The 20,967-nt window shown below is 40.8% G+C and overlaps 1 protein-coding gene across 1 annotated transcript in view; it reads left to right on the forward strand.

The window, feature by feature from the left end:
- The first annotated feature begins 9,408 nt into the window (after positions 1-9,408).
- The window catches only part of AMN (amnion associated transmembrane protein), a 92,693-nt gene continuing 81,134 nt past the window's right edge, over positions 9,409-20,967 (forward strand). The window contains exons 1-3 of the mRNA XM_032213892.1: positions 9,409-9,508; positions 10,095-10,234; positions 10,319-10,363. Of these exons, the coding sequence (XP_032069783.1) occupies positions 9,409-9,508; positions 10,095-10,234; positions 10,319-10,363 (285 nt within the window). The remainder of the gene's footprint in view (positions 9,509-10,094; positions 10,235-10,318; positions 10,364-20,967) is intronic.

Below are 20,967 nucleotides of genomic sequence, written 5' to 3' on the forward strand. Positions count from 1 at the left end.
TTTGTTAAAAGCTGTAGTGGAGACAAATTTCATTTGTGCATATAAGTTGGAGGTCCGATAAGTCTGCATCGAACCGAGCAATGGTAACCACCTGCACCAGGGAATATACTAGGGCACTTAGGGCAGCTAAAAGATCACACATAGCCTCCCTGGTCACATCCGCTGAGTCCCGTCCAGCCGCCCTGTTTAGGATAACCCGCTCCCTATTGAACAAAAGGGAGACGGGGGAACCCTTGCAGGGCAGAGCTGAAGAATATGCCCAATTCTTAGCGGACAAAATTGCTCGGTTTCGGACGGACTTGGACTCCACACCTGCAGTTCCAGCCGAGGCACAGGGGGACCAAGTAGAACAGCTCTGGGTTGAGTTTCAGGAGGTTACCCCCGGGGATGTGGACAAGGCCATGAGAGCTGTGAGTTCCTCCACCTGTGTCCTGGATCCGTGTCCCTCATGGCTGGTTTCTAACTGCAGTGAGGTGACACGAGGCTGGATCCAGGCGGTTGTAACCGCCTCCCTTCGGGAGGGGAACTTCCCCGCCGCACTGAAAGCGGCGGTGGTGAGACCCCTCCTGAAGAAACCATCCTTGGATCCAGCTGTCCTTAACAACTATCGCCCGGTCTCCAACCTCCCCTTTCTGGGGAAGGTTGTTGAGAAGGTGGTGGCCTTCCAGCTCCAACGGTCCTTGGAGGAAGCAGACTATCTAGACCCCTTCCAGTCAGGCTTCAGACCCGGTTACAGCACGGAAACCGCTTTGGTCGCATTGATGGATGATCTTTGGAGAGCCAGAGATGAAGGACATCCCTCCATCCTGGTCCTCCTTGACCTCTCAGCGGCTTTCGATACCATCGACCATGGTATCCTTCTGCGACGACTGCGGGAGGTGGGAGTGGGGGGCACCGTGTTACGGTGGTTCTCCTCCTACCTCTCGGACAGGTCGCAGTCGGTGTTAGTGGGAGGGCAGAGATCGTCCCCAAGGCCCCTAAAATATGGGGTGCCGCAGGGTTCGGTCTTATCCCCCCTACTATTTAACATCTACATGAAACCGCTGGGAGAGATCATCCGTAGGCACGGGATCAGATACCATCAATATGCGGACGATACTCAATTGTATCTGTCCGCCCCGTGCCAAATCAATGAAGCGGTTGACGTGATGGACCGGGGGCTTGAAGCCGTCATGGACTGGATGAGGATTAACAAGCTTGTGCTCAACCCGGAAAAGACCGAGTGGCTGTTGTGTTTTCCTCCCAAAGATTTGGCCAATAATCCAACACTCAGGCTGGGGGGTCAAATTTTACACCCCTCAGAGAGGGTCCGCAACTTGGGAGTCCTCCTGGATCCACAGCTGTCATTCGACCATCATATAGCGGCTGTGACCAGGGGGGCATTCGCCCAGGTACGCCTGGTGCGCCAGTTGCGACCCTACCTGAACCGGGAGGCCCTCACAACAGTCACTCGGGCCCTTGTGACCTCTAGGCTGGAATACTGCAACGTGCTCTACATGGGGCTGCCCTTGAGGAGCATCCGGCGACTTCAGCTAGTACAGAACGCAGCCGCGCGAGTGATTGCGGGTGCACCCCGATTCACCCGCATTACACCTATCCTCCGCGAGTTGCGCTGGCTACCTGTCGATCTCCGGATGCGCTTCAAGGTGCTATTGATCACCCATAAAGCCCTACATGGCAGTGGATCTGGATACTTGAGAGACCGCCTTCTGCCAATTACCTCCCTACGACCTATAAGATCCCATAGATTAGGCCTCCTCCGCATTCCATCGGCCAGCCAGTGTCGGCTGGCAACCACAAGGAGGAGGGCCTTCTCAGCAGTAGCCCCGACCCTTTGGAACGAGCTCCCCGTGGAGATTCGTACCCTCTCCACCGTCCAGGCCTTCCGCACTGCCTTGAAGAACTGGCTCGCCCGTCAGGCCTGGGGATAAGGATTTCTACCCCGCCCGAATGTTGTATGCATGTTGCTCATTATTTTATTATGTGTTGTTGTCTCAATGTTGTATTTCCCCTTTCCCTGGTTTTCTGTGAGCCGCCCTGAGTCCCCTCAGGGAAAAGGGCGGCCTACAAATGCAAATAAAACCAATAAAACCTCTAAAACCTCTAAAACCTCTAAATACTGCCAAAGCTACTGGCTTATAATTGACTCAAAACTGGGGGACAAGTACAGAATCAAGCTAAACACATTCTGTCACTAAATCATATGACATTAATAGAAACTTCAAGAAGAAATTAGATAAGGAAAGTCTATGTTTATGTGTAATGTGTGTGTGTGTGTGTGTGTGTGATGGAGAAGTGTTAAATATATTTTCAAGTGTTGACATTTTAACCAATATAAGAATTTGACTGATATTTTTAATAACTTAAAGCTTAAAAAATCCCAATAATTTTGGTCATCAGTAGATTCAAACATAAGCATATTACATTATATCCACTCCAGCCTAGACAATTCTCGATTTTTCTTGTTTTACAGTCAGAAATAGAATCAGAGAGATGAAACAAGCTATTTAGGCCATCAAATCTAACCTGCTGTTCAATCCAGAAATCCAAAATGAAGCATATCCAATAGATAATTTTCCAGTCTCTGACTGAAAATAAATTTTCTCCACTAGCAAGTCATAATGCTATTCCCCTATCCTGGAAATGGCACAAAACTGTTTCAGTATGAAATGTCATGTCTTCATTGCCAATCTGTATCTAACTTTTGTTGCTCCTGTTACATATCATTGCAGTCACCCGGCTTTAAGATAACGAATGACAAAAATGAATACATTTTTAAATCTATCCTTAAATAATAGCTTGAATAAGGAAGAAAAATACTATTCTAACACTGATATAAGTATGGTTAAGTTACATTTGCATAAATCATGGGCTAGTGAGATGAAGGCAATATCACACAGTCTTGGGAAGAAAAGGATTGTGCCGTGATATTGTTAAGTATAGGTAGGGCATGATTTTCATCCCAGGAAGAGATTTTACACTTTCCTCAGTAACAAATCGATTTCACTATCCAAACGTCTGGGCTTTCCCACCCACCCCTCTAATTTTCAACAACAAGAGGTTTTCTTGTAATTTAGGTCAATCCCTCTTCCGCACTCTGTGGTTAAGAAAAAGATATTGACCTTCTGTGTGATACTGGTCTAGAGACTTGAAAACCTTTATCCATTCTCTCAGTTTTACCTTTTTTAATTGATCCAATTTCTCTGCATTTTTCTTAAGGTAATGCAGAGAACCGAAGATAGGAAGGGTTCAAAATGGGACTGACTAATGCATAATAAGGTGGACTTATTATTTCCTGTGATTTGGATGTTAACAGTTCTTTTGATACAACCTAAAATGGCATTTGCTTTTTTTAGTGCTATGTCACACCTCTGAGTAATGCTGTGGATGATCAAATACAGTTCCAGTTCATACATATAATTACTATCTGCAGTCATGGCTTTTTATTTTCACTTCTGTTTTTAAGGCACCATTAATAAAAAAAAATACTTTTTATTTCTTCTCTTTCTCTCTGTCCACACTGTCATCTAATAGGGATGATTTATTACATCTTTGCCCCTTAAATTTCACAAACTCCTGTTAAGTCTCCCTGATTGGGTCTGCCAGGAAGAGAACAGATTTATTTTTTAAGTTGTTAATAATAGTTTCAAACTGCCTATAATATTAAAAATGTATCTACCATATTTTTTCTTTTAAATTGAATCACATGAGTTGGTGAGTAGAAATTATAGATTGAAATTATAATAATGAGGAAGACTTTTTCTAACCCCTTCCTCTATTCAAGAAGTGATCCACATAAAAACATCCTCTCTGAAGTTGCTATTACTTTGGGGAGAAGTTTCCATTGATGCTATAATACATGGGTCACCAACCTTTTGGACTTCAGGGCCACTAAATTCATAATTTTAAATCCTGCGGGCCACTAATATGATCTGCCTAATGACCGGCGGGGTGGGCGTGGCAAGGTGGTCATGTGACTGAGTGGGCATGGCCAATTTGATGTCACTCACATTGAGGGGCGGCGCCTTGACAGCCTCTACTCGCCACTCCTCAGCTACCCACCTGGGCTCCTTAGGGCCCCAACAGGAAGGAGTTGCTGGAGCTAAGCAGTCTCCATGAGAAAGATTTGGCAAATAGCTGGCTCAGTTCAAATTGGATCTGACCAAGAAGGAGGCTCAGCAGAAGCACCTAATCGAGGACTACAAGCATAGGCTTTCCAAGCAGAAGGAAGACCTGCAGGACTGCAAGGCCATGTGCCACCAGTTGGTGACCACTGCTATAAAGGAGAATATTTATAGCTCAGGATTGAAATGAGGGGTCCTTGTTGCTCTCTGAGGGTAATGAAACACCTGCAAGAAAACAAGTAAGCTCAGAAAGCACTAAGGGCCCCTCACTATAATATTTTCTCTTTTAGTTCTCCCTCAGCTTGGTGGCATTTTGTTACTATACGAGATCAATTTTATTCTTCCTTAAAACTAGAAACTTGATTTTATTCTCTGTGATAGTGTTTCGGAATTAGAAGAATGCAACATAGCTCATCTTTTTTTCAAGGTTACACATACTCAACTTCTTCAGTGTCGCTTTGCAGGGATTAGATTCCAGTTCCTTGATCATCTTTGTTGCCTGTTTCTGGTTTAATTTTTTTGATTTTTTTAAAATTAAAGCTATGATTAGTATACATTACAAAAAATGCTGAAGGTGAGGGGTCAAGCCAAATAGACCTGTGATTTGTAAATTATACTTAGGTTAATACAGCCTAAAATTGCAATTGTTTTCTTTGCAGTCACATCACTTTGTTGACTTATATTCAGTTTACAATTACAATTCCAAGATCTTTTTCATAAACACTATAACCAAGGCGAGCCAGGTGTCTGACAAGTTTGCAATTTGATGATCCCCCTCCCCTTTTTTTGAAGCTCCCCTCTAGTCATCTGGCATTTCTCAAAGGTAATACATAAGAACTTGGTCTGATTAACACCTAACTTTTTTCAATATACTTCAGCAGGGGTCCCCAACCTCTGGTCTGTGGACTGGCATCAATCCATGGCATGCCAGAAAATGGTCCACGCAAACAAGCAAAGACCCATCCACAGGATCCAGGCAGCACATGAAGCCATGCCCCTTCCAGTCCATGGAAAACACTCTCTCCATAGAACCGGTCCCTGGTGCCCAAAAGGTTGGGGGTTGCTGTACTGCAGTATAATTAATTTGTCCATGAGATTTAAACTCATCTAAAGTAAGTAATTATCCTCTGACCATCTCTGTATCAGTCACAGGCTTCATCTTCCCTGTCATCTTCTTCCCAATTTCCAGGTGAAGCAATATTTTTATTACCCCAAAGCATTGTGTCTTCTAAGCAGCTGATATACAGTTTCCTTTCCTTTCCTTCCTTTCTTTCTTTTCCTTACCTTTCCTTCTTTCCTTTACTCCGTCCCTTCCCTCCTTTCTTTCCCTTCCCTTCCCTTTCCTCTAGTGAACTTTGTACCTCAACTTCATTTGCTAGTGAACTTTGTACCTCAACTTTGCACCAACTCCAACTCTTCCTTCGTAACCTGGTCAGCAACACAAGTCAGAAATTTCTCAGAATAACTGTATTTACATGAGGGGAAAAATATGTTTTGAAGAGAGAGAATTGTCAACGGATTTTGTAACTTCCCTTTCTTAGAACAAAGGGTGATAGAGGAGAAAGATGGTTCATTCAAGATGATTGCTTCTGCTGAACTGACATCCCCAAAGTAGATGATGTTAAAGGTACCCAATTACTAGCCAGAGATTGTTATTTCTCGAGCAGATACATTTACAGATAATGTGCAGAGAATTAAACAAGAAATCTACTTCTACATGATTTGGTTACTTTTGTACAAGTGATACATGGATGAATGATAGCAAATAATGAAAGATTCTGTATCTAGGAATATTAGCTGTGAGAAAGGGTGAATGCAATAAAAATTTACAATTCTTTGTTATAGTTAGGCAGTTATAGACTCCACAGACCATGTCTTCTCAATAACGTATTTGTTTTCTTGGTTCTATCAACAAATCAACTTGTTTGTGGGTGTGTATGTGAAGATCCTTAAATAATCTCACATTTATTGTTTCCCAAAGAGGATTTTTTTTCCTTTCAAAGGCTGCAGTAATTTAATACTTGGCTTAACAATAATTTTTGGTCTAATTTAATGGAATATACAATTTCTAATTGTGTTGAAGCCCCTTCATCACATATTGGCATTAGAAAAAGACACTGTTCCAAATAATATAACTTGCATTTTCTAACAAGAGTAAATTGAACATATGAGAACTTTTCAGACATTAGCTTGAGTGAATTGCTGTGGAAGAAAAGCTCATACTTCTTAATTTGTTCTACTTTGCTCCATAAGTTATGTGAGTGTGTGTTTTTGAGAATCTGACAAAGATTAAATGAGTATAAACTATACATGCAGGTTGTTCACACAATTATAGTCCTTGAATAGGCAAAATCTTTGATTATAAAAGGCAAACATTAATTTCAATCTTTCTGCATGTGCATTCAGACAGAAGGAGCTGTGCAGGATTTACGAATGAGCAGAAGAATGAAAGAAGCATTACTTGGATGGCGAGTGATCATCCTGAGATGCTTCACCCACTGTCTAAGAATGGGCCCAACATTAACCAAGGGCACATTCATGCCACCACCATTTCATTTCTCAAGTCTTAGATGCAATAGAAAGCTGTGTATGATTACTGGATTCCCCAATTCTGATGACCTGAAATGCTGAGTACAAGGGGCAGTGGCCAAGCCATTCCAATTTCTTTAGAAACAAAATCCACTGACCACAACTTCACATCAAAGAGCAGGCATGTAGGGCAGAGGAGAAAAATGGAGGGAGGGAGCGAGGAAGGAGTTCTTCCATGTCAAGGAAAAGGGGGACATTAACAAAATAGTAAATAATTAATTAGTAATTTCACCTTACTTTTTTTTTTGCTTGTTTGCTTCCAGCACTGACAAGCTAGCATTTTCCTTATAAGATCACAAGTTCAAGGATTTAGGAGAAGTGGTAATTTATTTATTTAATGTATCATACATGGACTAGCAATATAAATTAACATTTCAACTAGATTAGTAGAGTCCAATAAAATATAAATATTAAATAGATATATGTTCAAATATTAATGACTAGGCCAGGGGTGTCAAACTCAATACCATCATGGGCCGTATCGGGCCATATCAGGATGGTGTTCTTTTTGCCTTTGAGGATCTGGGGTGGGCGTGGCCTGCGCGGGCCATATCTGGCCCATGGACTGCCAGTTTGACAGGTCTGGTCTAGGCCATTGAAGTGCCTTAAAGAAATCAGATACTGGACTGGTATATGCCCTCAGTTTACACCCAGTCAAAATATGGTAATAATTCCCTCCAATGAGAAAATGAAACCTCAGCAAAGGAGGGGAAAGTAATATCATAGCAATTTCATTTACTCCAAGCCAATGTCCTCCCAACATGGCTGACATTCTGGGAACCCAAATGTCTGGACCTTCTTTCAGACTGGTTCAGAACCCTTCTGTGGAAAGGCCCCTAAAAGGCCTCTTATGGCGGGATCCTACTGTAATAACTGGGAGCCAGAAATCTTCCTTACTTGATCTCACCTATGGCAATTCCATCTCCCAGGACAAAATTCACTCTCTGAGAAGACTAGATATGCGAGAAAGTATTTTTAAAATAATAGCAATTGACAACTCTTCATCATAATGAGTACAAAACACTCCAAGGGTCTTCCAGGGCAGGAATTAATTCACAATTCATTTGCTATGTTTGTTTAGATCTCAATTATATTGGATGTGACAGAAAATCAGGCTGTCCAATATGTATGTATGATTATTTTCTTTGAATGTTACACGAGAAGCATGAATTGTGTGAGGAGCTGCTGACTATAGTGCTTGCTGGATTTTGCCATATTTAAAGCCTTTCTGGAAATTCTCTAGAAATCATTGTCTAAAGCAGGTGACTAAATTGCAGTGGAACAATATTTGAGTAGAAAATAAACAACAGTGACAGGAGGAGGAGACTAGTTTGGCTAAATAACAAATATGTCCCTACCCCAATTATTCTGTCCTTAAAGTGAAACTTCAACATTGGCTAATTGCATGCCTGCCAAAATATACAGATCAGAAGTACTTATAAATCCATTTGCAATGGATAGCAATACCAGCAATACGCATTCTGCCATAAAGCAAAAGTGCTGTTGAAAATATAACAAAGCACAACACATAGAGTTGTTAAGTCTTTGTACTGTCATCAAGGACATCAATCAGTCTGACCAGGGTGTATCAAGTGGCATTTTAATACCTGGGGTGATATCTGAAATACACAGAATGCTCATTTACAAATGAACAATATGCAGTACCTTCAACAGATGCTTTCACTTTCCATCCATTTGCCAAAAATACATGTTGCTTGGTCGCAAACATTTTTACAAAACTTTTTCTATTTCTAGTAATGCACTGTGATGCTCCGCTATCAACTACCCACAAATCATGGTCTATTGGTGCATTGCTAGACATAGCCAAAGTAGACATTAGCATTCTTCTTAGCTTTTCTAGTATTCTGTTGTTATGCATTTTTACAGAATCTAGCTATATGTCCCTTAGCCCCACAAGAAAAACATTTCTAACAGTATAGGCAGTCAAAGATAACTCCTCATGTTGTGGTGTTTCTCTCTCAATTGTTCTCTTTCCATCCTTCTTCTTGACTCTTCCAACAGCCGTGCAGTTATGTCAGTCAATGTTAGTTCATTTCGGGATAGGACTTCAAGGAAAGATATAAAATCATCATAACTCTCATCCAGTGAGGAAAAAATGATGTAAACTTGATGTAGCTCTGAAAAAAAATCAGTTCTTTTTCATGTAGCTCCTGGAAAACTCCTTTCATAAAGTTTAAATGAGCTAACATATCTCCACTTTTCAGAAGACGTGCCCTAAACAGTTTGTGTGTGGTATGTATATGTGCACCTACAGTGTCACATACATAAATCCTCTTCAAATTCTCCCAACATCTTGAAGAAGAATTTTCTCCACGAATATGTACTAATTGTTGGTCAGTCAGGGTAAGACCGATTATATACAATGCTTGTTTGTTGCATCATTGAAAATCTGCTATCTTCTTGGCATCGTCCTCGTCATCTGGATCCCAAGAAGTTACATCCAGTGGATTCTGTACAGCATCCCATAATCCCTCCCTATGCAGGAGTAGACTTCATAGACCAGGAAACATAGTTTGTTCCATCCAACTGGGTTATCAGTGATAGACTTGTTGATGGGTCATGTGCCATCTTCTCCAGGATAGTAACAATTACAAAAATAAACAGCTGTCTGTATATGGTATTGCATATCAATACCAACTTCAGCTACGTCTGGTATAACCTGGGCCCATAACCAATGTTGGGTAAGCTCCCCATTGGAGAACGAGTGCGTGCAGAGAAACGTAGTGAGAGTGATGTAGAAGAACGCATAAACCAGCATATGGAGACACTGAATTGTGAAACAGATAGTGTTTTACTTCCATGGGAATAGAGGTATGTAGAGTCCAATTCATACACGGTTAAGACAGTCAGTCACCAACTTTCACAGTTAAGGGGCGATCCAACAAACACAGTCCAGAACCATATAAACAGTTCAGTACACAAAAATCGCTAACAGTTGCAAAACTCATGCTGATCAATACACAACATATCTACAACCATCATCCAACAATCAGCCTCTAACAATCAGCCTGGCTCCATCTTATGGCCGCTTGAGGAAACAGCAATCAATCACATTTACAGCAGTAATTAAAGATACAGTATTACTATCATGGTTTATATATTGCCAACCCAACTGTTAGATTACATTCCTAACACACAACTACTTCATTTTTTTAGTGGCTTAGTAAACACACACACACACACACACACACACACACACACACACACACAATTAAAATATATTGGTGTGTTTGTATAAATATATTTTAATAATTGGGTAAATGGTAAACACACACACACACACACACACACCATTTATTAAAGTGACATCCCATTTTTCTGTGGTCATATCTCCCCAGTCAAAGCTTGTGGGTATTATAGTTATTTTTCTTTCCCCCTCAGGCTCTTCAGTTGCTGTGTACAAACAGTGGATTCCAAATACAAATTTTGAAAATGCTACTAACTGGGATCAAAACCGAATCCCGTGTGCCAAGGATACCGTTCTTTTTGGGAGTACTAAGGTGCTTAATTTTTGAATCAAAACCAAATTTGTCACAGCCAGTCTTTTCAGGAATGTGGTCTTTACACGTCTTTATTCCTTCCAGATTGTATCAGTTTTCGTCCAGGCATCCCACTCTTTGACAGACATGGTAAGTATACTCATTATTGTGACATGTTGAACCAGAGTAATGCCTAAGTATATGGCATACTTAAAATTATACTGCAAGTAAGTGAGAGATTATTTTTGTGCCATTTCTATTTACAGTATGTTGTACCAGTACAAGTATATTGCCTTTCAGAATAATAAAGAAAAACACGCCCAAACAATTATGTCTGGAGAGCTTGGTCAAAAGTATCAAGGTGGCAGTCAAACTGTGATCAAAGAAAATGCAGTCAAATGCAGTCAGAAAATGCAGTTTTTGCAGTGTGTGCGTGCGTGCGTGCGTGCGTATGTATGTATGTATGTGTCTGTCAAGTCCTTGGACTTATGACCGGAGTCGGGCAGAACAAACTGGGACTTCCCTTATTGGTTCAAGCGCGCCTGTTGGCAGGCGCGGAAATTACAGCCCTCGGATTGGCTACCCACCTGATAGCTGTCATATAAATAGCTGTCAGACAGCCCCTGTTGTCGCTTGTTGTTCCTAGTGTTCATTTGTTAATAAAGAGCTTAACAGCAGCCCAGCGTTTGTCTTACCTCAGCTTAGCGAACAAAGCAGTATGTATGTATGCAGGTCTTGATGTATTCAGGTCTTTTCCCGTGTAAGATTGAGAGTATCTTGGCAATGTTTCGATGAGGTCCCACTCGCCATCTTCAGGCTGGTGCCTTCGGCTTCGTGCTTGTTGTGAGCAAAGCGTGATCGGTGCTGCCATCTTTCTATAAATATTGGGAAGAGGGTGTGGAGCGCTGGTTTTGTTGCTGTAAGTGGGCTGGTTCGCTGTGTTGTTACATCTTGATTAGTTGATGGTGTTGATGTACACAGATTAGTCGGCTGCTTTGTAACATCCTGTGTGGCTGAGGTACTAGCTGTGTGCCCATTAGTCTTTTGTGTTGTAACGACCTGGGTATTGGGCTGTGTGATGACATCCTGAGCTCTAGTGTAGTGATATCCTGTGCTGCAACCTCCTGGGAGGTTGGCTGCGTTGTAACATCCTGAACCTTTGTGTTGTAACCTCCTGAGCCTTTGTGTTGTAACCTCCTGAGTTCTGTGATGTAATGTCCTGAGCAGATGACTGTGACGTAACATCCCGGGCTTTGGTTTGGCTCCGGGTTTGCAGTCTGGCCATGTGTTCATGGCGTGTGTCAGTTTGCTTTGTGTGGGGGTTGAAGGGGGGCATGGCAGCAGTTGGTGATGCCGCCGTGGTTTGTCTTCTGGATGGTGGTTGCATTTCTTCTTTGAGATGGGTTTGGGTTTGAGTCTGGTGAGGGTGATTGGTGGTGGCATCCTGTGTTGTTCTGAGTCCGGTGTCAGTTTTTGTGGCTGGGACTTGTTTGTTGACTAGGGCTAGTTTCCAGATGTCTGGTAGGTGGGAGATTAATTTGGTTCCTTCAAAACTGAACACTTCAACAAGAGAATAATTATGGAAGCCAATGAAATAGAGAAACACCACCACATCATGAATAAACATGACAATACCTCCCGCCTACGAGACATCTGGCAATTAGCCCTAGTCAACTCAGGATGTTACAATGCAGCCAACCTCCCAGGAGGCTGCAGCACAGGACTCAGGATATCACTACACTAGATCTCAGGATGTCATCACACAGCCCAATACCCATATTGTTACAACACAAAAGACTAATGCATGGAGCCAAAGGCACCAGCCTGAAGATGGTGAGTGGGACCTCGTCAAAACGTCGCCAAGATACTCTCAATCTTACATGGGAAAAGACCCGAATACGCCAAGATCTGCATACCTGTACCCATGAAAATCTACGAAAACACACACACACACACACTCAGATTAGATATGTTTCTCTTATTAATTGAGCAAGATTATCATATGTTAAAGTATGCATGCCAAGTTAAGGTGCAACATTCTGAAACTGCTTCTGACACTAATTCATTTGTTAAGAAACTATTTTGAGTTTGGTTGTAAAATTCCTGGAGGTTTAAGAGAATTCTGCATGTGTTTGAAGATATTCTAGACCAGGGGTGTCAAACCTGCATTGTCACAGCATCGTCATGTGACATAGCATGAGTTTTTTCTCTTTGGTAAATGTGTGTGGGTATGGCCAGTGCGTGACACATCCAGCCTGTGGGCTTTGAGTTTGACACCCGCACTCTAGAGATTAAAGCAGATGTGAGGCCTCACGGGAGATAAGTCAATAAAGTTAAGTATATTCTTCATCAAATTGATCACAACTCATGGTAACTACAAGGATGCAGCCATTCTGTTTTTTTCTTTGGCAAAAAGGAATTGGTCTGAACTTCCTTATTCTAGGACTCTTTTATATTATTATTTCTTAGTAAAGTCTACAGCTAAACTTTACATTCACTTACTAAGCAGCTCAGCTGTACTTAGATTTAGATCAATGTAGTAGAGCTTTGCCATTTGTGTTGGCTTCAAGTTAGTCCCTTGTCTCTTTACTTTTATGGAAGAGCAACTTGCTTCTGCTTAGTGACAAATGTCAGAATTTTCAGTGCTTGCTTAGGATTCTTGAAAAAATAATGTTGGTCAACCTGGATGGATTCAGTATTAGCCAGAATCGAATTCAGGAACTGCAGATCCTCTATGTTTAAAAATATACTATATTTTTCGGAGTATAAGATGCAGCAAGGTTTTGAAGAGGAAAATTTTTTAAAATTTTTTTGCACTCTGCCAACCTCCCAAAAATGGCCTGTTTTTCACAAAATCAGGCCCATTTTTAAAAAAAGGCATGAATAGCCCTTAGGCGGTGTGTAGAGTGCTCCTGTGGGGGCAGAGGGTCCCCAAAATGAGCAAAAACAGCCCTTTTTTTGCAAAAATGGGCCCATTTTTGTCATAAAAAGGGCATGGATAGCCTTTAGGAAGCTTATAGAGTGCTGCTGGGGGCTGGGGGACAAAAATGGGCCATTTCTCACTCATTTCTGTCCTCCTCAGCCCCCAGGAGCTCTCTGAAAGCCTTCTAAAAGCTATGCACCACCATTTTGGTGAAGGGGCAGAGTTTCAGGAAGCAAAAAATGCTGTATTCAGTGTATGAGACACACCCAGATTTTCAGCCTCTTCATTGAGGGGAAAAGGTGTGTCTTATACTTCGAAAAATATGGGAGATTGATAGCATTTTTATGGCAAATTGTTTATTTGGGTATGTATGCAGGAATAAGGTGAAAATTCATAGGTTCTCATCAGTGGTGGGTTTCTAACGGTTCGGACCAGTTCTCCCGAACCAGTATCACTGCCATCAAGAAGAGAGTGAACCCTGTTGTTTTGAAAGTGGGCCCACCTGCCTGCTCCTGGGTTATACCTACCTTTATTTGATCCCAGCTGATCAGGGGTGGCAGAATGAATTTCCTCTCCTCAGCTGTTTTCTTTGCTTTTCGAGCAAATTTCTTTCAAGTGTAGTAGGAATGTCAGTAGGAACCCACCACTGATTCTCATAATCAGTACTCCATGCAATTCTTGTTCTTCATCTGTTTCAAGGGGAAACCATCAAATTTCAGTTCTTTTTCAAACCTATTTTCACAACAGATGGCATAAAGTATGGATAAGATTTGCCCTCTCCACTTGGTCTAGTATAATGCAAAATTGAGTCATCTTTCTTCTATAACTTATGATTTCTTGGGACTAATCTAACTTTTGCTGGAAAAAAAACCCATTACCTTTGTCACATCTTTTTTTTAAAAAAAAAATATATATTTTATTCATTTTTCACATTCCATTTGCAATCACTTATATACAGGGTATTTACTATAAGAAAAGAAAAAAAAGAAAAAGGGAATAAAACGAACAAATAAAAAGGAAACACAACTCATCATTCACAACCCCACCTAACCCTTCCATCCTCCATACACCCCATCTACCCCCTCCAACTTTCCTTTCTCCCTCTAACACTCCCCTCCTACTTCCCTTTCCCCTCAAACCTTCCTTCTCCCCTTACTCCCCGGACACCCTCCTTACATTCCCCTTACTCCTTCCTTACTCCTCCCTCTTCTTTCCCTCTACCTCCCTCCTTGGTGTATGCCTTTATTCGAGTGTTGTTTGATCTGATAAAAGTAAAATGAACCAAGGAAAAAAGAAAATAAAAAAAAGAAAAAAAAAGAACCACCGTATATAAATACATTCTTGTTCTTATTAAGACTATGTTAACACCCCCCCACCCCACCCCCCACAAATCCCCATCCCTAATCCTCCCGACTTCCCAGGGCCCACACCTGGCACTACCTTCTGTCTAAAATATCTTGTATACATATGGATTAAAAAATAAAAGTAATATATCGAAAGTAAAAAAAAACAGAGAAAAAAAAAAAGAGAGAGAGAAAAGAAAAGTGAAAATAAAAAAATAAAAAAAAAGAAAAAAAAGAAACCACTCTTTGTGTTGATCTCAGCCCCCCATCTTTATCTATGCTTAAATAGTATAAATCATTCTATCTATATTTTATTCTCGTCTCTTACTTCTTTGCTATTTACCCCAACCTTCTGTAGATTCTCCCGTTCCTCTTCCTAAACCTCATGATCCCTTCCGATAAAATTTAAGCAACGTGGTTTATGCCATATATTCAAATATAACTTTACAGACAAGTAACCAAACTTTCCCTTCTAGTAAAATTTAAACAGCGTAAATGATCTTTCTTAACCCCCTTTTCAAACAGTAATTCAAAATAATCTAGCCAAGCTTCCCCTTCTTAGTAAAATTAAGCAGCGTAGATCAAATATTACTTTACACAGGAATCAATTTCTATCTTAAGATAATTCCAACCGACTTCCTCTTCTAATAGGATTTAAATAACGTAGTTCATTCCACATGCATTTTACCCTCATCCCTTACTTGTCTGATATTTACCACTATCAAATTTATACTAGCATTTGTTTAAAATGTAACTCAGAGCGATTTCAACCAACTTTCCCTTCAAATAAAAGTTAAATAGCATGGATCATTCCACATATTCAAATAATACTTTCAGCAAGAGTCAGTTAACCTTCTATTTTAAAGTAGTCCCTTCTAACAAAGTTTAGACAACATAAATCATTCCGCATTCTTTTTACACTTATCTTAAGATAATCCCAACCGGCTTTCTGTTCTAATAAGCTTTAAACAACGTAAATTTTACCCTCATCCCTTGCTTGTCTGATGTTTACCACTATCAAATTTATGCTAACGTTAATTTAGAATCTAGCTCAAAGTAGTTTCACCCAGCTTTCCCTTCTGATAAAAATTAGTCCGCTTTTTCTACCGGAGAGAGGTCTCAAACCCCCATTCAGTCCTCAACTTTAGCAAGCATTTTGAAATGTCTAAATTCTCGATCTCCGTTTTTCTGCTTCTCCGAGGGAGGAGGGGCTACCCCCTCCATCTTGCAGCCACATGGCCAGCCGTTTGCCTTCTCCTTCCGCTTGTCTCTCCTCTCTTCCAAGCGCATCAGGAAGTCCCGCCTTCAGAGTCCTACAATAGAAATCTTGAGCCTCCGAAACAGAGTTAAGACGAAATCTTTGATTCTCAAATGTAACCGTGATACCGGCAGGGGCCTCCCATCTGTATCGAATCTGTTGACTCCTAAGATCCTTAGTTAAAAAGGTGTAGTCCCTTCTTGCTTTCAGCATCTGAAAAGGAATATCTTTGAAAACAATCAGGTCCTGGCCGTCAACTCGGAGACTGTTATTATGAAACTTTTGCACAATCGCATTTCTAGATTCTTTTGTAGAGAAATGTATAATTATGTTCCTCGGGAGCTGTCGCTGTTCCACTATCAATGAGTTCTGGCGATAGATTTTCCGAATCTGCCAATCAAAGTTAAGTCCCGGGCTTCCCAGCGCATGGCTGAAGGCTTCAGCAAAGGTCTGTTTCAAATTCTCTTGCTCCTTTTCACGGAATCCTCTGACTCTTATTGCAAATGCCTTCCTATTAAAATTTATCATCATAAGCTGTTCTTCGTTGTCCCTAATTTTTTGTTGTAAAATTTGAATATTGGTAGTCAAATTAAAATTAGCCTTCTCCAGACTTTCCAATTTGTTCTCTATTTCAGCAGAGTAATCTGACAGGGCAGACACGGCTGCAAACGTATTCGCCTTCATCTGATTAACTTTAGACTTTAAATCATCATATAGTTCCAATACAAATTCCTTAATTTCTTGTTTAAAGGCATTAAACATTTTAAAGAGATATTCCTGTGTTAAAAATTCTCCAGTAGAGGGCATAGGAGACAAAGGCTGTGTTTCCAGTAAAAATTCTTTAAATTCTTTAGACACATTTGTAGCAAGACGCTTCTTTGACCTGGGTGCCATAATAAATAAACAAGTAAGCAGCGCTTCACTCCCCTCTATTTCCAAAGAAGAAGAGTTTATTTTGTTAAGGAGCGGTCTGCAGGAAGATAAAACCAGCTAAGTACATCCAGTATCAATCATCCACGGAGAGAAATCGCCATTTTGAGGTCTATTTAGACAAAGAAGTCTCTAAGACAAATGGTGCTGGTATTTAAGATAGTAATAAAAGCATAAATCTCACAGGGGTGGGACCCGCCCATATCAATTCTAGCTTGAAAAAACTTTGTTTTGTCCTGGGGGGGCTAGCCTGTCTGGGGCTGCCAAAAAAAAAAGGCAGCTGAGAAGAACTGGCTGGAGATAAAAGCTCCGCTCCGGCTGGATCTAATCTCTTTCCACAGCCAAAAAAAAGAAAAAGGCTGTGGCTTACGAATAGACCCTAGTCTACGGAGCTACTCCCTGCCCCTTTCTTAGCCAAAAAGGGGTGCTATCTATGATCTTATTTAGATATACAGACCAGATCTCTGAGGAGCTCGGTGGAGCCCTCCTCGGCAACAGGCCACGCCCCCAGGAAGTCCTCTACCTTTGTCACATCTGAAGATGTATTGGCTCAGGAAATCCAGACAAACATTCTGCTCATAGAAAACATAGTCAGAATTACATTTTAACTCTACCAACATCTTGATCAACTCACAAGCCCAAGGTATTACTTTATTGAGCTAGTTCCTGAGGTACTCAAACCAAATATTTAATGTCTTCTGGTTTGTTTGAATAAATATGGCTGCATATTTATTCTCCACAGTGCTTCTGTCATTGCATGCTTCCCTTTCCCACAAAGGATGAACTATTCTTGGAGCAGCACTTTTATGTCCATTTTTCTTTTTGTAGGTTTGGGTACATGAGTGTTGGGGGGGGCTTGGGTGCTGCACAGTGGTGGGATTCAAAAAATTGTATTACTGGTTCTGTGGGCGTGGCTTTGTGGGCGTGGAAAGGCTTTGTGGGCGTGGCAGAGGAAGGATACTGCAGAATCCCCATCCCCCCCACTCCTGGGGGAAGGTTACTGCAAAATCCCCATTTCCTCCCCACACCACCAACCTCCTTTCCCGCTCCATTTTTCTGTTCAGGGCAACAAAAGATCAGCTGGCAGGCTGGGAAGCAACAGGGGTGGGACCAGCCTATTTGTTGGTTCTCCAAACTACTCAAAATTGCCATTACTAGTTCTCAAGAACTTGTCAGTATTGGCTGAATATCACCTCTGGTGCTGCAGGTGTATAATTCTTTGTAATATTTATAATTATATCTTGAAGCTAGCAAGTAACAAATCTGAAGTAAGCAATTTGTTGCTGAACTACAATTCCCATCCTTGTTCCCTTACATGCTGGGGATTCTGGGAATTAGTTAATTACCACTTGGACTACCACAGGTTCTGTGCTTCTCCAATTACACCACATAGATTCCACGTTTAAAAATACCTTCAGTTTTGGCCCAATATAAATTATTTTTCTCTATTTTCCTTCTCCTCGGCTATCTCATTTACAGTGCTCTTGTTATTTCTCAGTTATTCATATCTCCTCTCAGAGTATTATTCTTTCCAAATTATGATGGGTCTCTTATTCAGAAACAAAGAGTTGCCAGGAAACTGGCAACTAACCATTAGTTCCAACTGATGGGATCTTAATGAACCTTCTGAACTGTTGACTAGCAATCAACTAAAGAAAAGAATGGAACAGCACCTTACAGCTAGAATTGTCTTATCTCTTTTCAATCTGTATACACTCTTAAAGAACCTACAATATTGAAAAGGAACAATTCTGCAGTTGGAAAGAGCCAGGCTATGCAGCTAAATGCCTTCCTCTGCTTGTGTTTCCTTGTTAACACATTTCTTCTTGTTTCAAATACTTGAGCTTTTAAGAATGGGTTGTGCCCTAAAATGACCCTTTCCCTCTAATAGCTTCATTTCACTATTGCACACTTGGGCATTCTTAAAGCATTTAATAGCCTAGTCAACATGCGCAATGGAAACAAAATTATTTTGAAGCACACAGCCTTTGGTTGCTGCTGTAAACAATGATTCTGTCAACATATCTGCCTTTTCATTTACCCCCCTCAAATAGCATTCGTCCTAGGAACCTCAGGTTGCTACGGTGATTTGATTTCCCAGCGAGAGAGTTATCAACCATTAAATAGCCACATTCAAAACTGCATAATGCAACAACATGCAACCGTCTTTTTCCATATGACTATATCTCCTTGCTTCAGTTGTGACTGGAAGCATTAATTCCATCTCCTGCCACCACTTGAAGGAGCAGGAGCAGGGTCTTCTTAGCTGCAACCCTCAGATTGTGTGACTTGGTGATGCTAAGCTCTTGATTTTTATATTGGCAATGTTATATCCTGTGGGCTGTTTTAAATACATACATTGCTATTCATTTTGATGGCTTGGTTTTTTTTTCTTCCTTTGAATTTTGCACCATTTTGTTCTGCCTCTCTCCTCCCCCTCCTTACCTCCTTTCTTCCCTCCGGCATCCTTTTCTATTCTACTTCCCCTTCCTTTCTCCTTCTCCTCTCTCCTCTTTCCACTCCTCCTTATTCTCCTCATCTTCCCCCCCTTGCCCTCTGTCCTATCCTTCTCTTCCTATCTTTCTTCTCTCTTCTGCTTCCCTCTCTTCCTCTCATTCACTTGGTGTATTTCAGCTTCTGAGCAAACTCCATTCTGTGTTGATGGTATTTATACTTCCATATCAATATACTTAACATATCTTAGTTTTAAAGAAAAAATAAGAGAAGACAGTATACATGTGCAATCATATTACTTTAAAATCTAACACCCCTCGTCAAGCCTAATATACTTCCCTCCCTCCCACTCTCCCCCCCAACCCTCCCCCTGACCTTCCCTCCTCCGACTTCCCAGAACCCATACACGGTATAAATCTTTAACAAAAACAGTCTAAAATATATTTGAAAAAAGAGTAAGAAATTGATAACATCTTTAAATTGAACTTAGCTCCTCCTTGCTAGGCTAACTTTAAACAATTTATATCATTCCTGATCTTAATCATAAGCTAACTGGAATTTCTTAGTCCCATATTTATTTTGAGTATAATCAATCCATTATTTCCAGTCTCGTTTATATCTCTCGTTTGAATAGTCCTTAAGATATGCAGATATTTTGGCCATCTTGGCTAAATTTGTAACTTTCAATGTCCATTCTTGAATAGTAGGCTAATTCTGATTCTTTAAGTCATAGGGTTGGTGGGAGGAATATCCTGGTAGTGTTTGACTGGGACAAAAAAAGGACTCCTGAGGCAAGAATCAGCTCATTCCTCCGCATACCTTCTCTCAGGAAAGTTCCTTTTAAAGGAAAAAAAACTGGCTAAAATCCAAAAACAACACATACTCTAGTGTATAGCAGGTGACAGCATCTTACAAGAGTCTCCAAGTCTGATTTCCCACAGAGGTAAGAAAGAATCATTGGCATTCTAGTCTATAACCTAAGGAATGCATCATATGAGTAAGGCTATCTTAGAAAAAGTAGGTTATGGGTTGGCTGATGTGAAAACTCTGCAATGGAAAAGTCCACCCAGAGAAACATTTTCATGCTTTCCACTTGTGAAAATTACTGTGTAAGGGATGTACTCTGCTCCTAGTCCAGCACACAATGCTCTGGGGTTTCCCCCTCCCCCCTTTCCAAATATCTGTTCTCTGGCAGTAAGGCTCTGAGCCAACACGGCAGAAAGGGATTTAAAAACAAATGGATGTTTAGGGAAACCATCCAGTTTCTTCTAGTTAATATGGTTGATTCTTAGTTTATCTTGTGCCTCTTTTCTTATTTATGGTGTAGGTTTCTTTTCATTTTCTAAGGGTCATGCATGATTTCATCTGTCCAAATAACCCATATAATTTTATTTGTGATAATTTATTCAGGCTGTTTAAATTGCTAATTACTTGACTGTTTAATAGGATAACATGCTGTGTTTAACTGGTCTGTAAGCATCCACATGAGAATTGTACTTCACTGTGTATAATTATTTTAGACTTGTGGTATTTTAAGAGGCTGTATAAGAGGTAAAATGGTGGGATGTCAAAGCTAAACCAATTGTGTTTCTGCACATTATGTTATAGGGTTTTTTTCCAAAATAATGTAAATCATGAAAAAGAAACACAAATAACCAATAACAGGCAGTCCTCAACTTACAACAGTTCATTTAGTGACCATTTGAAGTTACAACATCACTGAAAAAAGTGACTTATGACCGTTTTTCACACTTATGACTATTGCAGCATCTCCATGGCCAGGTGATCAAAATTCAAATGCTTGGGAAGCGACTCATATTTATGAGGGTTCCAGATTCCAGGGTCA

The sequence above is a fragment of the Thamnophis elegans genome, chromosome 1 (assembly GCF_009769535.1).
Source record: "Thamnophis elegans isolate rThaEle1 chromosome 1, rThaEle1.pri, whole genome shotgun sequence".
NCBI classification, from domain to species: Eukaryota; Metazoa; Chordata; class Lepidosauria; order Squamata; family Colubridae; genus Thamnophis; species Thamnophis elegans.